The sequence below is a fragment of the Panthera tigris genome, chromosome B3 (genome assembly GCF_018350195.1).
Source record: "Panthera tigris isolate Pti1 chromosome B3, P.tigris_Pti1_mat1.1, whole genome shotgun sequence".
Lineage (NCBI taxonomy): Eukaryota > Metazoa > Chordata > Mammalia > Carnivora > Felidae > Panthera > Panthera tigris.
Window position 1 is genome coordinate 32,556,332 of NC_056665.1, and position 20,948 is coordinate 32,577,279.

At 37.5% G+C, this 20,948-nt stretch overlaps 1 protein-coding gene across 5 annotated transcripts in view; it reads right to left on the reverse strand.

The window, feature by feature from the left end:
* The window catches only part of REC114 (REC114 meiotic recombination protein), a 172,110-nt gene that overhangs the window by 80,841 nt on the left and 70,321 nt on the right, over positions 1–20,948 (reverse strand). For all 5 annotated transcript variants that reach the window (XM_042988432.1, XM_042988431.1, XM_042988430.1 and 2 more), the window contains one exon: positions 2,153–2,242. In XM_042988432.1, the coding sequence (XP_042844366.1) occupies positions 2,153–2,242 (90 nt within the window). The remainder of the gene's footprint in view (positions 1–2,152; positions 2,243–20,948) is intronic.

A 20,948-nucleotide genomic window follows, 5' to 3' on the forward strand; every position in this document is an offset into this window, starting at 1 on the left:
GATGGTGGTTACACAACTATATTCATTTCCCAAAACACATCAAATTGAACACTGAAAATTAGTGATTTTATGTAAATTATACCCCAATAAAACGGAGTTTCAAAAAGTGCTTAACAGGGGTACGTGGGTGGCTCAGCCAGTTAAGCATCTGGCTTCAGCTCAGGTCATGATCTCGTGGTCCGTGGGTTTGAGCCCCGTGTTGGGCTCTGTGCTGGGAGCCTGGAGCCTGCTTTGGATTCTGTGTCTCCTCTCTGTGCCCCTCTCCCACTCGTGCTCTGTCTCTCTCTCTCTCGAAAATAAATAAACATTAAAAAAAGTAAAACAAAGCATTTAATAAAGATTTAAAAAAAATTTTAATGTTTATTTTTGAGAGAGAGACAGACAGAGTGCAAGCAGAGGAGGGCAGAGAGAGAGGGAGACACAGAATCTGAAACAGGCTCCAGGCTCTGAGCTTCAGTGCAGAGCCCAACGCAGGGCTCAGACTCACGAACCGTGATATCATGACCTGAGCCAAAGTTGGAGGCTTAACCAACTGAATCACCCAGGCATTGCAAGACTTTTAAAAAGTAATATCCAATAGGGGTGCCTGACTGACTCAGTCAGTAGAACATGTGACTCTTGATCTCAGGATCATGAGTTCAAGCCCCATACTGGGAATGAAGCCTACCTAGAATTTTTTTTTTTTTAAGTATTATCCAATATATAAGGTGTATATGTACAGGCAACGTGCAACAAACTGTGGAGTTACCATTGTATTTCTCAGTAGTGGTTCTTTGGAATTTGATAACCTTAGTTTTATAACTGCATTGCAAAAATCGTTTCATGTATGATACAAAGAGACCTCTATCAGTTTGTAACAACATTTACCACTGGTACAAACAGATGGAGCAGACAAAGCACAGGATGTCCTCCTATGTCTCAGGAAGCAAAATTGCCTTAATGTCATCATTCAGTGAAGTCTCACAATATTCATAGAGGAAAACTTAGCTGTGTACCAGGCATCCCCCTGTCCACCATCTGGAATATTCTTCATTCAAAGCTAAAGAAGACATCTTTTCTTCTGCAAATGATTCAAGCCCTAACAGTGGTAAATAAAGCAAAAATGATACCACTGCTACAGTTTTAAAAATCAGGAGGAACACAAAGAGGACTTTGCAGGTCACTTCACATTCAAGGATAAGGCTATACACCACGTAAGTGGAGAGACGGATCATCACAATATATGACTGTGGGATGCTGCCATCCTAATAAAATAGAATGTATAAGGGATCCACCAAAAATTCATATCTTTTAACTATATTTGACCTATTTATTATTTGACCTATTTGTTTATGATGTTTCTCCCCACTAAAATGATGACACTCCATGATGATAGGGATTTCTGTCTTTGTTTACTGCTATATCCCTAGCACCTAGAACAATGCCTACTATGTAATAATTGCTCAATAAATACCCGTTAAGTGAATAAGTTATGCCTATGTTGATATTCAGTAAATACCTGTACAAATTTATTATGTCTATGTAGATATTATTCACAGGTAAATGATGTAATAACCTTCCTTTATATTTCCTTTCTTTTACAATTCTTTGACTAGAAGTTGTCTTGTTTCTTCATTTTGTTTCTAAATACCAATTCAGACAAACTTTCAAGCAAAAATGAATGTTATTTTCTCCTTTATTTCTTCATTTCAAAAATTTCCTACAATACATGTGTGTGTTCAGAATAAAGAACAAATGCACCTTTATAAAATTAGTTTTATAGAGGGCTATGTAAGTTAATAATAGCCTGTTTCAAGTTTTCTATTTCCTCAAATCTATCCCTCTGCATATGTTCTTTACCTTCTTTGAAAAACCCTCCACACATTTCTCTATAAATTTAGCCGGTCTCAACCCAATTTCCCCAGTTAAGAATCCTTTATAATACTGGTTAATCTCAATCCTTTGATCCACTTTGATTCCCAAAACAGAACCCTAAACCTCTTCAGTATATATCTGTATTACCTACTGCTAAAGAACATTCAATAAATGCTTAATTTGTTGAACCTGATGAATTTCTGTGAGACTGAAGAAGCATGAGAGTACAAAAATTAATGTAAAGCTACAAATATAAAGAAATATATTTGCATAATTAAACTATATGCGTAAAACCTACCAGCAGTGTGGGTCCTTGGGAAATGAAGAAATGACCTGATATAACGATGGTGAGAACAAGATACCCAGATTCTTCACTGGAGTCAAAAACCTTGAAAAAGAAAAAGTGAAAGAAATGTGCATAAGACAATACACTTCTGAAATACCAATAAATGTATAATATCTTCTCACACTGAGCTTCCTACTCTGAACATTTCTTTTCCTTCTGTTTAATCTGTAGGGGCGCCTGGGTGGTTGAGTCTGTTAAGCTCCAACTTTGGCTCAGGTCATGATCCCGTGGTTCATGACTTTGAGCCCTGCGTTGGAGTTTGTGCTGATAGCTCGGAGCCTGGAGCCTGCTTCAGATTCTGTGTCTCCCTCTCTCTCTGCCCCTCCCCCACTCGCACTCTATCTCTCTCTCTTTAAAAAAAAATAAACATTAAAAAAATTTACAGATCTGTAATCATTTACTTATCATTTCAAGTTTCTCCTCTATAGGGGCTAACAGTCAGCTTTTAAAAAATATAACTAAAACATATATTTTGAAATGAAAAGAATACTACATTAAAAATAAGGAGATGTGGGCCCTAAGCCAACCACTTTTCAGTATCATTTTAATTAGTCATTAATTATCTTTGAGCCTCAATTTCCTTTCTGTAAAATGGGGATAATGCCCTACAGTGTTGCTATGAGACTTCAGAGTCCTCCTTTCATCAGCCATACAATCCATTTTTATAATCCCTCAAAACCTGGTGCTTTTCTTTGCATGAACTTTAATTTGTCAATGTCACTCTTAAAATATGGTGCCCAAAACTGACCATAATACGCTTGGTGTGGTCTAACTATCTCCTATTTTTTGCACTAATGCAGCCTACAATCACATTAACCTTTTGAGGGGGTAGTCCCATTTGAAGAATGATCTGATATCAGCAAAACTTCCTGAAACTTCATCACTTATATTGGTAAATCAGACTTTCATTTTCATCTGAACCTAAATGTAAGACCTTGCATTTATTCTCATTATATTTTATCTTGTTAAATTTGGTCCATAGTTTTCGTAGGGAGTTGAGGCAATGAAATCAAAATGTCAAGGAGGATATGACTGACAGATACAGACTAGTAGAATTTGGGTCTTAAGTGGCTACCCTGTATAGGTGGTTTTCATACACTGTAAGGTAAACATCCTTGTAGAAATAATAAGATGAAATTATGGATTCACCTCAATGCTCAAAGCTCAAAACAATTAACACATACCTAACTCAAGTATATCTTTATGCGGTTACTACATTCTATTGAGAAATAATGTTCTTATAGTTTCATATGTGGGGTTTACAGCTTTAATGCTATATTTAAACTTAAGATTTCCTACTGAGTTTCCTCTAATTCACTTTAAATTCCAACCTTAAAAAAACTTGAAGGATTTTTAGATGTCAAGGAAGGTATGCTAAAATCGAAACTTCAGTGGTTGTTATTCTGCCTCTTTTCTAGTATTAAGAATTCAGCTATTTGTATGATATTCTTCCTGCCACAGTTTAAATAGATTATCTTTTATGCTTCATGACCACTTAAAACCACATGGATAGCTAGGAGTCAAGAGGAGCTTTCAAAACTAGAGCCTGGTCAACAAATTCTTTAGGAGGCAATATGTTAACATGATAGTTTATTTTTTTTAGAAATGTAATATACACCCTGAAAATACCCCCCAAAGTGTCCAACACTTAAGTGTACAACTCAGTGAATAATGATAACGTCAACATGTAATAATTACCACCCAGGTGAAGAAACAGAACATTGCCAGCCTTCCAGAAGGTACCCTAGTGCTGTCTCCCAATCACTACCTGCTCCTTCTCCCCCTAACACAGCTTGATTTCTAACACCATAGTTTAGCTTTATTTATAAGAATAGAATCATATAGAAAGAATTATGTCTGGCTTCATCAGTGTTGTTGCACGTACCCAGTTCATTCATTTTCATTACTGTACAATACCATTCTATGACTACACCACAATTTATTTTTTCATTCTCTTGTTGATCAATATTGTTTTCCAGTTTAGGTCTACCACTAACAATGCTGTTATGAACATTTTTATATATGTCTTTTGTTGGGTAGGAACACTCACTATGGAGACCCCAATTCTTTCCCAATTATTTTATAAGTTTTTCAAGTAGTGACTAATGACTTCCAAGAGAATCCCAGTAGACTACTCCCCTGGGCTCCAAATTGTTACATCTAATTGCCCACTCATTATTTCCACTTAAAGGTCCAACAGTCATTTCAAAATTAACAGCTCCTAATTCCAAGTCCAAACCCTCCATTCATTCATTTATTCATTCAATATTTACAAAGTGTTGAGCAAGTGACATCTGTTGCCTATCACCAGGAGTAGAAATCCAACCATTTCTGCCCACTGCATTTTGGTACTGGAGTCACTATGGAAAACACAACACAGTCAAGTACTGGATGGAACAGCACTTTACTCACATACAGAATAAATAGAGCAAGATGAGCATCATTAGTGGGGGTCAGTTCCCCCTGGTGGGGGAGAGAGAGAGCAGGTCCCTCTCAGCAGCCATACAGAGCAGTTGGCCTATTCTCAGCCCTCTGGTGCTGCAGCAGAAGGACACCATTCCCTCCCCCAAAGGGACAGATACAGCAGTAGGGTTGGCTGGGTGCCATATAATACTTAAGCAGAACAAAGGAGCATGGGCTATGAGGACTCTCCCTTGGTAAAGGAAGTGTTCCAGGCTTCAGACCCATTCTTAGGGTCTTGGCCGAAAGGGGCTGAAAGACTACATGCACAAAAGACTGCCTTCCCAACACAAAACGCATACCACATACCAGGCTGTTGTAGGTATCTGACTCCCACAGTTTCACATCAAAGAATATAATTCTTATGTAAATGGTGGAATCATTCTTAAATCCTCTCCTTTCCTCATATCCAAATCAATCCATCAGCATATCCTTCATGTCTATCTTCAAAATATTCAGCATCCAATCACTTCTCATGGGTCTGGTCTGAGTTACCATCTCCAGTTGTATTAACATAATAACCTCCTAAATGGCTTTCCGTTTGTGTTCTTGCTCCCCCTCCCCACACAATTTATTCTCAATAAAGTAAGCAGAGTGATTTTTTTTTTTTTTTTAGAGTTTATTTATTTTGAGAGAGTGGGAGGGAAAGTGTAACCAGGGAAGGGCAGAGAGAGAGGGAGACAGAGAATCCCAAGCAGGCTCCATGCTATCAGCACAGAGCCCGACAAGCGGCTTGATCCTGTGAACTGTGAGATCATGATCTGAGCTGAAATCAAGAGTCAGACACTTAACTAACTGAACCACCCAGGAGCCCCCTCCAGAGTGATCCTTTTAAAACCTAAGTTAGATCATGTTATTTCCAGCTCAAAGCCCTGCAGTAGCCCTGCATCTCATTTGGAAACTCATGCAAAGTATTCTACAACCCAGCCCCTACTGCCCCTTTGCTCTCATCACCCTTGGGCACTCTGCTCCATCCACACTGGCCTCCTTGCTGCTCTTTGAACCTACTAGGAAAATTCGTGATTATAAATCTCAGGGCTTTTTCAGTCCTGTTCTATCTAAAATTCTCTTATATTCACATAACTCACTCCTTCATCTTCTTCAAGTCTTTGCTTAAATGTCACCTTTTCAGGTAATACCTTTCCTGACCATCCTACTGAAAACTGCCACCAATTCCTCTCATTGCCCAAACCAGATGGCTCTTATTCCTTTTTTCCAGCTTTGCTTTCCTCCATAGTTCTTTCCACTTTTGTTACTTTATATTTACTTGTTATCTACCTATTTTCTTTAAAATGTAATTGATAAATGGGATTATAAACAATACTCAATCTGAAAGTCAGAATAAGAATAAAAAGGGAACAAAGAACAGATGAGACAAACACAAAACAAATACCAAGATTATATACTTATACCCACCCTATCAATGATCGATCACATTAAGTGTAAATGGCTTAAATACCCGAATAAAAGACAATCTAACAGGACAAAAAGGTATGACTATACCCTGCCTATAAGAAATGCATTTTAATTTATTTTATTTATATTTTAATGTTTATTCATTTTTGAGAGAGACAGAGTGTGAGCAGGGGAGGGGCAGAGAGAGAGGGAGACACAGAACCTGAAGCAGGCCCCAGGCTCTGAGCTGTCAGCACAGAGCCTAATGGATGCTCAAACTCACAAATTGTGAGATCATGACCGAAGCCGGAGCCAGAGGCTCAACCAACTGAGCCACCCAGACACCCTGAAATGCATTTTATTTTTTAAAACGTGTATTTAGTTTTGGATACAACAATACATTAAAAAAATTATTCACCACGACCAACTGGGATTTATACCTGGGATGCAGGCCCAGTTCAATATCCACAAAACAATCAATGTGATTCATCACATCAATAAAAGAAAGGACAAGAACCACATGATCCTCTCAACAGATGCAGAGAAAGCATTTGACAAAATACAGCATCCTTTCTTGATAAAAACTCTTAAGTAGGGATAGAAGGATCATACCTCAAGATCATAAAAGCCATATATGAAAGACCCATTGCTAATATCATCCTCAATGGGGAAAAACTGAGAGCTTTCCCCCGAAGGTCAAGGACAAGACAAAGATGACCACTTTTGCCACTGTTATTCAACATAGTATTAGAAGTCTTACCCTCAGCAATCAGACAACACAAAATAATAAAAGACATCCAAATCGGCCAGGAGGAGGTCAAACTTTCACTCTTTGCAGATGACAGGATACTCTATATGGAAAATCCAAAAGATTCCACCAAAAAACTACTAGAACTGATCCATTAATTCAGCAAAGTGGCAAGACATAAAATCAATGCACAGAAATCGGTTGCATTTCTATACACCAACAATGAAGCAACAGAAAGAGAAATCAAGGAGTTGATCCCATTTACAATTGCACCAAAAACCTTAAAATACCTAGGAATAAATCTAACCAAAGAGGTGAAAAATCTATACACTGAAAACTATAGAAAGCTTATGAAAGAAATTGAAGAAGACACAAAAAAAGGAAAAATATTCCATGTTCCTGGGTAGGAAGAATATTGTTAAAACATCAATACTACCCAAAGCAATCTACATATTCAATGCAATGCATATCAAAATAACACTAGCATTCTTCACAGAGCTAGAACAAACAATCCTAAAATTTGTATGGAACCACAAAAGACCCCGAATAGCCAAAGCAATCTTGAAAAAGAAAACCAAAGCAGGAAGCATCACAATCCCAGACTTCAAGCTGTATTACAAAGCTGTAATCATCAAGACAGTATGGTACTGGCACAAGAACAGACACTCAGATCAATGTGACAGAATAGAGAACTCAGAAATGGACCCACAAACGTATGGCCAACTAACCTTTGACAAAGCAGGAAAAAATATCCAATGGAATAAAGACAGTCTCTTCAGCAAGTGGTGCTGGGAAAACTGGACAGCGACATGCAGAAAAATGAACCTGGACCACTTTCTTACACCATACACACAAAAAAATTCAAAATGGATGAAAGACCTAAATGTAAGACAGGAAGCCATCAAAATCCTCGAGGAGAAAGCAGGCAAAAATCTCTTTGACCTTGGCTACAGCAACTTGTTACTCAACATGTCCCTGGAGGCAAGAGAAACAAAAGCAAAAATGAACTACTGGGACCTCATCAAAATAAAAAGCTTCTGCACAGCGAAGGAAACAATCAGCAAAACTAAAAGGCAACCAATGGAATGGGAGAAGATATTTGCAAATGACATATCAGATAAAGGGTTAGTATCCAAAAATCTATAAAGAAGTTATCAAACTCAATACCCCAAAAACAAATAATCCAGTGAAGAAATGGGCAAAAGACATGAATAGACACTTCTCCAAAGAAGACATCCAGATGGCCAACCAAAACATGAAAAAATGCTCAACATTACTCATCATCAGGGAAAAACAAATCAAAACCACAATGAGATACTACCTTATACCTGTCAGAATGGTTAACATTAACAACTCAGGCAACAACAGATGTTGGCGAGGATGAGGAGAAAGAGGATCTTTTTTGCACTGCTGGTAGGAATGCAAGCTGCGTCAGCCACTCTGGAAAACAGTATGGAGGTTCCTCAAAAAATTAAAAATAGAACCACCCTACAACCCAGCAATTGCACTAATAGGTATTTATCCAAGGGATACAGGTATGCTGTTTCGAAGGGGCCCATGCACCCCAATGTTTATAGCAGCACTATCGACAATAGCCAAACTATGGAAAGAGCCCAAATGTCCATCAATGGATGAATGGATAAAGAAGATGTGGTATATATACATATATGTATATACAATGGAGTACCACTCAGCAATCAAAAAGAATGAAATCCTGCCATTTGCAACTACATGGATGGAACTAGAGGGTATTATGCTAAATGAAATTAGTCAGAGAAAGACAAATATCACATGACTTCACTCATATGAGGACTTTAAGATACAAAACAGATGAACATAAGGGAAGGGAAGCAAAAATAATATAAAAACAGGGAGGGGGACAAAAACATAAAAGACTCTTAAATATGGAGAGCAAACAGAGGGTTGCTGGAGGGGTTGTGGGCAGGGGGATAGTCTAAATGGGCAAGGGGCAATCTACTCCTGAAATCATTGTTGCACTATATGCTAACTTGGATGTAAGTTAAAATAAAAAATTAAATAAAAAATTAAATGAAGAAAAAAACCAGAATGAGAAAAATAAATAAAAGAAGAATCTAAAATTTCAAAAAAAAGTGTTTATATTTTTGAGAGAGAGAGACAGAAAGACAGACAGAGCACGAGCAGGGGAGGGGTAGAGGGAGAGGGAGACATAGAATCCGAAGCAGGCTCCAGGCTCTGGGCTGTCAGCACAGATCCCAATGAAGGGCTCGAACCCACGAAATAGGAGATCATGACTTGAGCCGAAGTTGGACGCTTAACCGACTGAGCCACCCAGGCACCCCACATTTTAAATATAAAAACAGGAACAGGTTAAAAACAAAAGAGTGGGGAAAATATAATATCATGCGAATATTAGTCAAAAGAAAATTGAAGTATCTATATTAACATTAGGCAAGAGTATCAAAAAGTATAGAGAAGGTCATTTCATTTTTATTGACAAAGGAGTAGGTTAATCAAGAGACATAATTATCCTAAACATTTGTGTCTCCAATAACAGAGCTTAAAAATACATGAAGCAATAATTGATAGAACTGTAGGGGGATACAGACAAATCCACAATTACATTCAGAGATGTCAATACCCCTCTCTCAAAAATTGATAGAACAAGTACATAGAAAATCAGCAAATGTATATAGTAGACTTGAACAACACTATCATCCAACATAACCCAATTGATATTTATAGAATACTTCACCCAATACCAGCAAAAATACACATTCTTCTCAAGTGTACAGAAAGCATTTACCAAGACAGACAAAATTCTGGGCCATAAAACAAGTCTTGGTGAATTTATAAGTATGTTCTCTGAGCACAATTAAACTAGAAATCAATAACAGAAAAATCTCTGAAAAAAATCCCCAAATATTTTGAAACTACATAGTATATTTCTAAATAACCCATGAGCAAATACGAAATTAAAAGGGAAATTAGGAAGTATTTTGAAATGAATGTAATTCACCATGTTAACAAACTCAAAAAGAAAAACCATATGATCACCTCAATAGTGACAGAATACAGAAAAGGCATCTGACAAAATCTAACATCCATTCCTGATTTAAAAACTCAGCAAACCAGGTATAGAAGGAATTTCCTAGAGCTGACAAAGGGCATCTGTGAAAAACCTACAGTTAACATCATACTTAAGAGTGAAAGACTAAAAGCTTTCTCTCTAAGATAAAGAACAAGACAAACAACATTAGCTCTCACTACTCCTATTCAACACTGTCCTGGAGGTTCTAACAATTGCAATCAGGCAAGAAAAAGAAATAAAACACCCAGATTGTAAAGAAAGACGTAAAACTGTCTTAATTCACAAACAATAGGATCACTTATGTAGAAAGTCCAATTGATTTTCTTAGAATAAATGAATTCTAGAAAGGTTACAGGATACAAGAGCAATAAAGGAAAACTAAATGTATACAAACTAGTAAAGAACAATTAGAATTTGAAATTTTAGGGGCACTTGTGTGGCTCAGTCAGTTAAGTGCCCAGCTCTTGATTTTGGCTTCAGGTCATGATCTCACAGTTCATGGATTTGAGCCCCATGCTAGACTCCATGCTGACAGCGTGGAGCCTACTTGGGATATTCTCTCTGCCCCTCCTGCACATGCACACACTCTCTCTCTCAAAATAAATAAACTTTAATAAAAAAGAATTTGAAATTTTAAAAATATCAACATTTATCACAGCATCAAAAATATGCAATACTTAGGGATAAATATGAGGAAAAGTGAAAGACCTGCACACTGAAAATTGACAGAAATTTAAGAACATGTAAATCTATGGAGTGAGACATTTTGTTCACGGATAGGAACATCTAGTATTGGTACAATGCTGAGGCAGGCAGAATAATGGCCCCTCAAAGATTTCCATGTCTTAATCTCTAGAACCTATGATTATGCTTTCTTATGTGGCAAAGGAGACTCTGCAGAGGCAATTCAAGTTAAGGATCTTGAGAGGAGAGAGAGCCTGGATTGTCCAGGGGGGCCCAATATAATCACAAGAGTTCTTATAAAGGAAAGAGGAGGCAGAAGAGTCAGAGAAGGAAATGTGATTGATGGCTTTTGAAGATGGAAGGTAGTACAAGGCAAGGAATTCAGGTAGCCGCTAGAGGCTGGAACAGGAAAGAAAAAGATTCTCCCCTAGAGCCTCCAGAAAGAATGCAGCCCTGCCGACACCTTGATTTTAGCCCCATAAGACCTATTTTGACCACGAGAACTATAGAAGAATAAGTTTGAGTTGTCATAAGCCACTAAGTTTGTGGCAATTTGTTACAGCAGTAATAAAAATTCTAAACCCTTTTGTAGAGATTAAAAACACCATATATCAAGCATTTCACTAGGTTAACATTAACAAAGTACTACCCACTATACACCAATTTCTTTTATAAATATTTAGGAAAGAAAAAAAAAAAAACATGGCAAGGAATGTCCCTGACCTTGAGCTTCATTCATTCATTTGTTCATTCAACAAATATTTATTGAGCACCTACTAGATGTCAAGCGTTTTTTTTTTTTTTTTTTGAAAGATGTGATACATCACTGAACAAAACATTAGTTGGCCTCATGGAGCGAATGTGGGATGGGATGCTGGGCAAGAGTAGAGGCTACAATAAACAAGTATAATTAGTGGCACTCTAAGGGTGGGATGTTGAGAGCAGTCAATCCTGGTTCAGGCAATAAGGGAATGCTTTGTCAAAAATTTATAAAGAATAGTCAAACTAACAAGCACTCTGCTTTTTACTACCACCACATGCCCACAATTCTAATCAATGTCACTGAGAAAATACTCCTCCCTGAAAAAAGTCTTTTGTTGGTCTTAGTTCCAAACAACTGCTACAATTACTGCTAAGTTTAAATAACACATATGTAAGCTTCAAATTATCATATTGTTATTACTTATTCTTTAATAAACTTGGTCTTTTACGCATTCATTTGGAAAACTCCCAGTTATAACGTTGGCCCACATAAATGCAGACTTAACCACATACATTTGTTTCAAGAATAGCTCACAAAGATTTGAAATACTTCAAGCTTGTTTAATGCAAAGTTCTTGCCTCCAACTCTTTCTTACGATGCAGTTTACTTCAAACCTGTGGTACTATGTCCTTCTGCATTTAAACTAGATTCAAAATAAACAATGATAGCATACTGATTGTAAAGACAAAAAAACGGATTTAAGTTACTCAAAATCTGGGACCTCTTGGTATTTAGATCTGTGTTTAAAAGTGTGTTTTAAAAAATTATAAGTGCAACTAATAAGATGGAACATTTTGTTGAAGTGCAAATTTTAGCTCACACTAAAAGTATTTTACTAAACTTGAATAATAACTTTAACATTTTAAATTATTAAATGTTTCCAAACTAAAGAACAAAAAGGAGAACAAAACAGCAATTTTATCATTAGTTGCTTAGATTGTACCATTGGAGATTCAGGTTTTTTAATCATTTGTTAGTTTGTGGGTGATTAATTACATAAAGTATCGGCCTCTAACCAAAGAATCAAAGTTCAGTTAACAAGATGTAAAAACAATTGGCTAAGGAGTTATGCTTTTTTCCTGTCTTATCCTATAATGTGTATTTCCCTTTTCTCATTGATTTTACTGCCATGAGTATAATAATGAAGCTCAATAGAAAAATTTACTATCTACAAAATAAATGAACAATTTCATTTGTGAAAATTTTATGAAAATAATGTCATCATTTAGGGGAGTGGAGTGTTAAAAAATTATCCACTCCAGGGGCACCTGGGTGGCTCAGTCTGTTAAGCATCCGACTTCAGCTCAGGTCATGATCCCGTGGTTCATGGGTTTGAGCCCCGCATCGGGCTCTGGGCTGACAGCTCGGAGCCGGGAACCTGCTTCAGATTCTGTGTCTTCTTCTCTCTCTACCCCCTCCCCCACTTGTGCTCTGTCCTCTCTCAAAAATAAATAAACATTAAAAAAAAAAGTCATCCACTCCAGGGGCGCCTCGGTGGTTCAGTCAGTTAAGCGTCTAACTTCAGCTCGGGTCATGATCTCGTGGTTCATGAGTTTAAGCCCCACCTCAGGCTCTGTGATGACAGCTCAGAGCCTGGAGTCTGCTTCAGATTCTGTGTCTCCCTCTCTATCTGTCCCTCCCCTGCTCGTGCTCAGTGTCTGTCTGTCTGTCTCTCTCTCTCTCTCTCTCTCAAAAATAAATAAAAAATGTTAAAAAAAAATTATCCACTCTGGGTGTCAAATGCTCTAGGCACATCACTTAACATAATAAATAAATAATCTAGTATATCAGAAAGTGCTAGGAGGTAGGGAAATAGTAAAGCAGGGTCAAGAGAATAGGAGTGTAAAGACAGGGCATGAAAGTTACAATATAAATATGTGGTCACAGTAGGCATCATGAGAAGGTGAGGCTTGAGCAAAGACTTGAAGGCATGAGAGGGTTACACAAATATCTGGGTATATAATACTATTTTTCAAATATTTGTTGCAATCCTTCATCTAAAAGATCTTAAAAGTATGCTCATACATTCTGAAATTGTCTAATTAGAAGTTTCTAAGGAGTTAGGAAAAACGGTAGTTTGCATCCTTACAGTCTTTCCTTCCCAAATCCAAACCAAATACCAATTACCTTTCCTTGAGCAATTATTAATTTTTTTAACATTTATTTATTATTGAGAAACAGAGAGAGAAAGACAAAGCATGAGCAGGGGAGGGGCAGAGAGAGGAGGAGCAACAGAATCCAAAGCAGGCTCCAGGCTCTGCCCGGCGCAGGGCTCAAACCCACAAACCATGGGATCATGACCTGAGCCAAAATCAGACACTTAACTGAGCCACCCAGGCACCCCACCTTGAGCAGTTATTAAAAATCAGCATCCAGGGGTGCCTGGGTGGCTCAGTTGGTTAAGCATCTAACTCTTCTTGGTTTTGGCTAGGGTCATGATCTCATTGTTCGTGAGTCTGAACTCCACATCAGGCTCCATGCTGACAGTACAGAACCTGCTTGGGATATTCTCTCTCCCCTCTCTGCCCCTCCCCCACTCACATGTGTGTGCATACTCTCTCTGTCTCTCTCAAAATAAGTAAAACATTTTTAAAGAAAGAAAGTAAGGAAGGAAGGAAGGAAGGAAGGAAGAAAAAGAAAGAAAGAAAAAGAAAGAAAAGTCAGCATCCAGGGGCACCTGGGTGGCTCAGTCAATTAAGTGTTGGACTGTCGGGGCTCTTGATTTCAGCTCAGGTCACAATCTCATGATTTGTGAGATCCAGCCTGTGTCTGGCTCTGCACCAATAGCACAGAGCCTGCTTGAGATGCTCTCTCCTTCTCCTTCTCTCTGCCCCTCCCCTGCTCATTTGCATGTGCACATGTGCGCACACTTTCTCTCTCTCTCTCTAAAAAAAAATAAAACAAAAACTGGTCCCTTATCTTTTATTTTAAAAAAAAAATTTTTTAACGTTTATTTATTTTTGAGACAGAGAGAGACAGAGAATGAACAGAGGAGGGGCAGACAGAGAGGGAGACACAGAATCTGAAACAGGTTTCAGGCTCTGAGCCGTCAGCACAGAGCCCAACGCGGGGCTCGAACTCACGGACCGTGAGATCATGACCTGAGCCGAAATCGAATGTTTAACCGACCAAGCCACCCAGGCACCCCTGGTCCCTTATCTTTTAGAGGTAATTGAAATAATCAATGAAATGGTATGCTGTCTGAGATTTCCTTCAAAATAACACAATGGACACAGGATATAGATGAAACCAGATTGGTCATGAGTTGATAACCACTGAAGCTGGTGATACATACATGTGAGTTTACTATACTCTTTTATCTCTTTGATTATGTTTGAATTTCTTTATAACAAAAAGTTTTATAAGAGCCTTCCATTTTCTTTGTTGAATAGGTAGAATTATGGTTAAGGAAAGCATTTAGCTTACTACAAAGCACAGGAATACTACATGCAGTGTCCTAACTCTACAAATTCCAAATATCATAATGCCTAGTATAATCCAGGCATCTGAGAAAAGAAATTACTTATTTCTGGTTCTTGGGAAATATTTTTAATGAGTGATGATTTAGCATTTTACTGAAATGTTCACATTAGCACAATATGAAAAGCTCAAAGAAAAATGTTATCTCTAATGACCAAGTCATCAGAGAAAAAGACATTAATTTTAATTTGTCAGAGAGAACATTTATCATGTTCACATCTTCTCTTCTTTTTAGTTTCTAACCTAAATGTGGCTTAAGATTTAGGTCATCAAAAAAAGTATGCACGGTATTGGCACAAAAACAGACACATAGACCAATGGAACAGAATGGAGAACCTAGAAATAAACCCATGCGTATATAGTCAAGTAATATTTGACAAGGGATCCAAGAATACTCAAGGGAGAAAAGACAGTTTCTTCAATAAACGGTGCTGGGAAAACTGGATATTCACATGCAAAAAAATGAAACTAGTACCCCATCTTGCATCACTCACAAAAATTAACTCAAAAGGGATTGAAAACTTAACTGTAGGACCTGAAACCATAAAGCTTCTAGAAGAAAACACAGGGAAACAGCCCTTTGACACTGGTCTAGGTAATGATTTTTTTGGATATGACAACTAAAGCACAAGAAACAAAAGCAAAAATAAACAAGTAGACTACATCAAACTAACAAGTTTCTGCATAAAAAAAGAAACGATTAACAAAATGAAAAGACAACCAATGGATAAGGCAAAATATTTGCAAACCACATATCTAACAAAGGGTTAACATCCAAAATATACAAGCAGCTCATATAACTCAATAGCAAAAAAGCACGTAATCCAATTTTTAAATGTGCAAAGGACCTGAGAAGACATTTTCCCAAAGATGTTCAAAAGGTACATGATATAGGGCTCAATATCACTAACCATCAGGGAAATATAAATCAAAACCACAGTATGTTATCACCTCAGATGTGTTAGAATGGCTATTATAAAAAAGACATGAGATAACAAGTGCTGGCAAGGATATGGAAAAAAGGAAACCCTTGTACACTGTTAGTGGGAATGTAAATTCGTATAACTATGAAGGAGAACAGTAGAGATGTTCCTCAAAAAAAAACAACAAAACATTAAAAGAACTACCACATCATCTAGCAAATCCACTTCTGGGTATATATCTGAAGAAAATGAAATCATTACCTTAAGGAGATATCTGCACCTCCATGTTTACTGCACCATTATTTACAATAGCCAAGACATGAAAACAATCTAAGGGTCAAGAGACAGAGAAGGGATAAAGATAATTTGAGACTTATACATACACAATGAAGTATTATTCAGCCATGAAAAAGAAGGAAATCCTGCCATTTGAAACAATATGGATGAAACTTGAGGGCATTATGCTAAGTAAAATAAGCCAGACACAGAAGGATAAATACTGCATGACCTTACCTACATGTGAAATCTAAAAAAAAAAAAAAGCCAAACTCATAGAAACAGAAAACAGATTGGTGGAGAATAGAGGCAGGCAAAATAGGTGAAAGTGGTCAAAAGGTACAGGCTTCCACTTATAAGTTCTGGGGATACAATATACAACATGATGACTACAGCTAACGATACTGGATTATATATTTGAAAACTGCTGGGGGTAGAATCTTAAAACTTCTCATCACAAGGAAAAAAATGTATAACTATGTAAGGTTACAGATGTTAACTAAACTTACTGTGGTAATCATTTCACAATATTTACATATTTCAAATCATGTTGTGTATCAAAAACTTAACGTTATATGTCAATTATATCTCAATAAAACTGGGGGTGGGGTGGGGAGGAGGTTTACATCAACCTGACCTCTGTCTATTGTGGTGTTCTGACATCAATACAATAGGATGCACTAAGATATAGAGCCTATCTATGGGGCGCCTGGGTGGCTCAGTCGGTTAAGCGGCCGACTTCAGCTCAGGTCATGATCTCGCGGTCCATGAGTTCAAGTCCCGCGTCAGGCTCTGTGCTGACAGCTCAGAGCCTGGAGCCTGTTTCAGATTCTGTGTCTCCCTCTCTCTGACCCTCCCCCGTTCATGCTCTGTCTCTCTCTGTCTCAAAAATAAATAAACGTTAAAAAAAAAGAAAAAAAAAAAAAAAAAAAAAAAAAGATATAGAGCCTATCTATTACAAGCTGGTTTTTCAGGCACAGTTTATACATTGGTTAAATCAGATACATGCATATTTTTATATTCTAATACTTTATATGCATGTATTTGTGCAAGACTGCACTATAACACTAAAGTTAAAAAGAAAACAGTTAAAAGAAATATATGAAAATATAGAAAACTATAAAATTCAGTGTTTTTGCTGTTTCATAGAAATGCTAAGTGTTAATAGTAACAATAAAAACAATTACAACAGCATAACACCCAGAGCAAAAACAAACAAACAAACAAAGTAATGATACATACCTATTGCCACACAGCAATTATGCACTAAATAACAGGGTTGTTGTTTTTTTTTTTTTGGTTATTGCTATTGTTATTAGAAAATGCCTTTGAGTTCCAACCAGGGAACCTAGGAATAAAGCCTTCATTTTTCAGCAGTCTCCAGATTCAGAAGAGAAGAGTGTGTGGCAGACTTCTAGCTATTCTCTAATATCCATTTTCCTTTCTACATGGTAATAGAACTGCTGGGTTTTAGCTGGACACATGATCTTGTGGAATACAGACTACATATGCCAGCTGCCCATGCAGTTACGATGGCCTCAGGTCCAAGTCCTGGCCACTGTGCCGTAGGAGGTAGTATCATGTGGCAGCTTATGGGAAATCTTCCTTAAGAGACAGCATGTGTATATCCTTTAACTTCTTGATCCCTTTCTCCACCAAGCTGTCTGGAGTATCAATTCTATCTTGGACTATTTGACCATGGCCACACGGGGCAGAGGAACAAAACAGGCTCCTCAGTTCCTAACACTGTGGAGTGTCATACCAGCCCTGAACTTTTGTGTGGAGAATAATAAACTTTCATCTCATTTAATCCACTGTTATTTTATATTTTGTTACTCAGAGTCAATATCAATTCTAATTAATACAAAACATAACTGTTAACTCTTTAAAAAAAGCAAGCTGCATGAAAGAATAATAACTCTCAATGATATTCCTACATCTACATTAAGAGAAAATACCAATGTAGGAAGCAGCAGTGTACAACAGAATGAGGACTGGCTTGTATTAAGACTTGAGTTTTAGAACGAATTCTTCTACTTCCTACGTAAAACCTCTGGCAAGCCATTTAACCTGGGCAGGCCTCAACTTCTTCTATAAAATGGTAGTAAGACAGATCTAAAAAGTTGTGAGAATTGGAAGAGGTTTACGAAAATACTCTACAAATTGTAAACAGCTATATAGTATCAATTACTTTGTCAGTTATTCCTTCTTCCCCACCCTTCCTTCAGAATTGGAGCATGAGAATGGACTGCAGTACATAAACATAACCTGGAGCATCACCCCCAGAGACTGGTTCATTAGGTCTAGCACAGGAACCACAAAACTGCATTTTCAGCACATACCCCAAGACACTGTTGAAAGCAATGTGCCCGTTACACCTTGAGAAACACTGCTCTATGATCAGGCGCTACCCATCCTTGTTATCCTGTGCTTGATGCTCTGTTATTTTAAGAGCGTGAAGAGGGGCGCCTGGGTGGCTTAGTCTGTTAAGCATCTGACTTCGACTTCGGATCAGGTCATATCTCACAGCTCATGGGTTCGGGCCCCACTCGGGCTCTCTGCTGTCCGTGTTGGGGCCTGCTTTAGATCTTCCGTCACCCTCTCTCTCTGTCCCTCCCCCACTGGCATGTACTCTCTCTCTCAAAAATAAACAAATGCTAAAAAAAAAAAAAAAGATCATGATGAAACATAAGGACAGCTCCATAGCCTCTCCAGTGCCTCACTAAATGCTAAGTACCCAGTAGATAATTTAATAATATTTTGTTGAATTGATGAACTGAAGTGGAAAATGACAAGGTAGAACCAAATCAAATGACCCACCATTTCTGGCCAACAAAATAACAGGGACCGAATTTACCTTCCTGCCTGAAACAACTAAAAAAAACAGGGCAAATTAGAGGACACAACAGTTTTCAAGACACTGGATATTAGGTAATAAAAAACATGATTCCTGAGAAATAACAGGAAACAAAGGGGAGCCTTACAACTGCCTGGAGAGAGTTTCCAGGCCAAAGTAGAAAGATGAGGAGCCCAGGCAGAACCAGGTGAGGTGTTCCTGAGTTGAGGGAATAGAGCTGTGAGTGCAGGAAGGACAGTGTGGCTACAGTTCACAGGACAGAATTACCAGAGAAAGAACTCCCAATGCCTGCAGAGACTCAACTCTTCAGCATGTATGTGTGTGTGTGAGGCTGGGCAAAAAAACACCTGAAAGGATTTAAGAGAACAATCCAGAGACCTCACATAGGGCAGGGGATAGTGCCTGTTCTCATCAGCTCAGGTGAAAACCCTCATAATTTCTCATTGGGTAGGACAGTCCGAAGAGTTTTGCCTCAGGTGTGAGGAAAAAAAATTAGTCCTAGATCAAATGCTGCTCTGGTCCCACCTGACAAAGCTTTAAAGCAAGACCTGAAAGGATCAAACTGTTTCCAGATAACTTATCCCAGAAAAGTCAAGAATATTTATAGGAATACAAAAATATCCTGCATCCAACAGGGTAAAATTCACAATATCAAGCATCCAATCAAAAATTACCAGACATGTAAAGAACTACTACTTTGCTATTTTAAAAATAGTTTTCTTGGGGTTTTACGGAATCTTAAATTTTCCTTAAAAAAAAAAACTGTCATTTTTATCATTTTCACCCTGTGTGTTAATCTCAAAAATCCCTCATCTACATAATTGAACTGTTATTCCCCATATGAAATATTAACTCTTCAAAGATAAACAGCATAGTGGTTAAAAGCACAAGCTTTGGAGGTAGAAAAACCAGACTCTGAATAAACTCTTATCTCTGTTCCTGGGCAAGCCACTGAACCTCTCTGAATTTTGGCTTACTTATCTATAAAATGGTATGATAATATTTGCTTCATAGGGCTTCTATAATAAATATACCAAAGTAAACACTTAATAAACAGTAGCTATCATGTCATAATTATCACATCATCATAAGGAAAGTTTAGAAAAATTAGCATACACTCAAACATTTACTGAGGAACTATCATATGCTAGTCAGTATCTAGGCACTAGGAATACAATGGGGAAAAAAAAAAAAGGCCACTATAGAGAGGACCCGAAGTATATTTTATGTTGAATCCGCATTTCGTAGTTCATCTCAAGTACAAACTTCATATTCTGTTTCTTAATTTCTAAGTAGGGCAATTATTTTAAGTTCCTCCTATAAAAATTAAAGGTTGATTTTTTTTCCCTTTGAAAGGGAAAAAATAAGAAATTGTCAGGTTCAACCAATTAGGGCATGTCTAAGAAATCCTGAAATCTGAAAAACGTGGTAAAACTTTAATTTAAAAGGAACCTACAATTAACACCACCTTTCAAAATTATTCTGAAATTAGTAGAACAAATTATATTCAGACGTAAAATACACAAAATGGACCAATCTGTTATTGTGATAATCTTTTCAGAAAGGCTTGGGCTAACAGACGTAAGGATTTAAAATCAAGTTCAATGGGGCACCTGGGTGGCTTGGTCGGTTGAGTATCTGACTTCGGCTCAGGTCATGATCTCACAGTCTGTGAGTTCGAGCCCCGCGTCGGGCTCTGTACGGACAGCTCAGAGCCTGGAGCCTGTTTCAGATTCTGTGTCTCCCTCTCTCTCTGCCCCTCCCCTGTTCATGCTCTGTCTCTCTGTCTCAAAAATAAATAAACGTTAAAAATAAAAAATAAAAAAATAAAATAAAGTTCAAGTTTGTATTTCATTTGCTCATTCCACTTAAATGACAGATGGCTTAAATATTAACCCTATTAACAAAACATCTGCACTTCCATTATGAATCTACTTGCCTTACTTCATAACTCCATAAATTCATTTTATTCATTTTACTGTATGGTTGCCCATTTCATTCAAGGTCTTCTAAACCCTTGCCTCTCCAAGTGTGGTTCTATAACCAGAGCATCAGCATCACCTGGAAACTTGTTAGAACTACAGAATTTTAT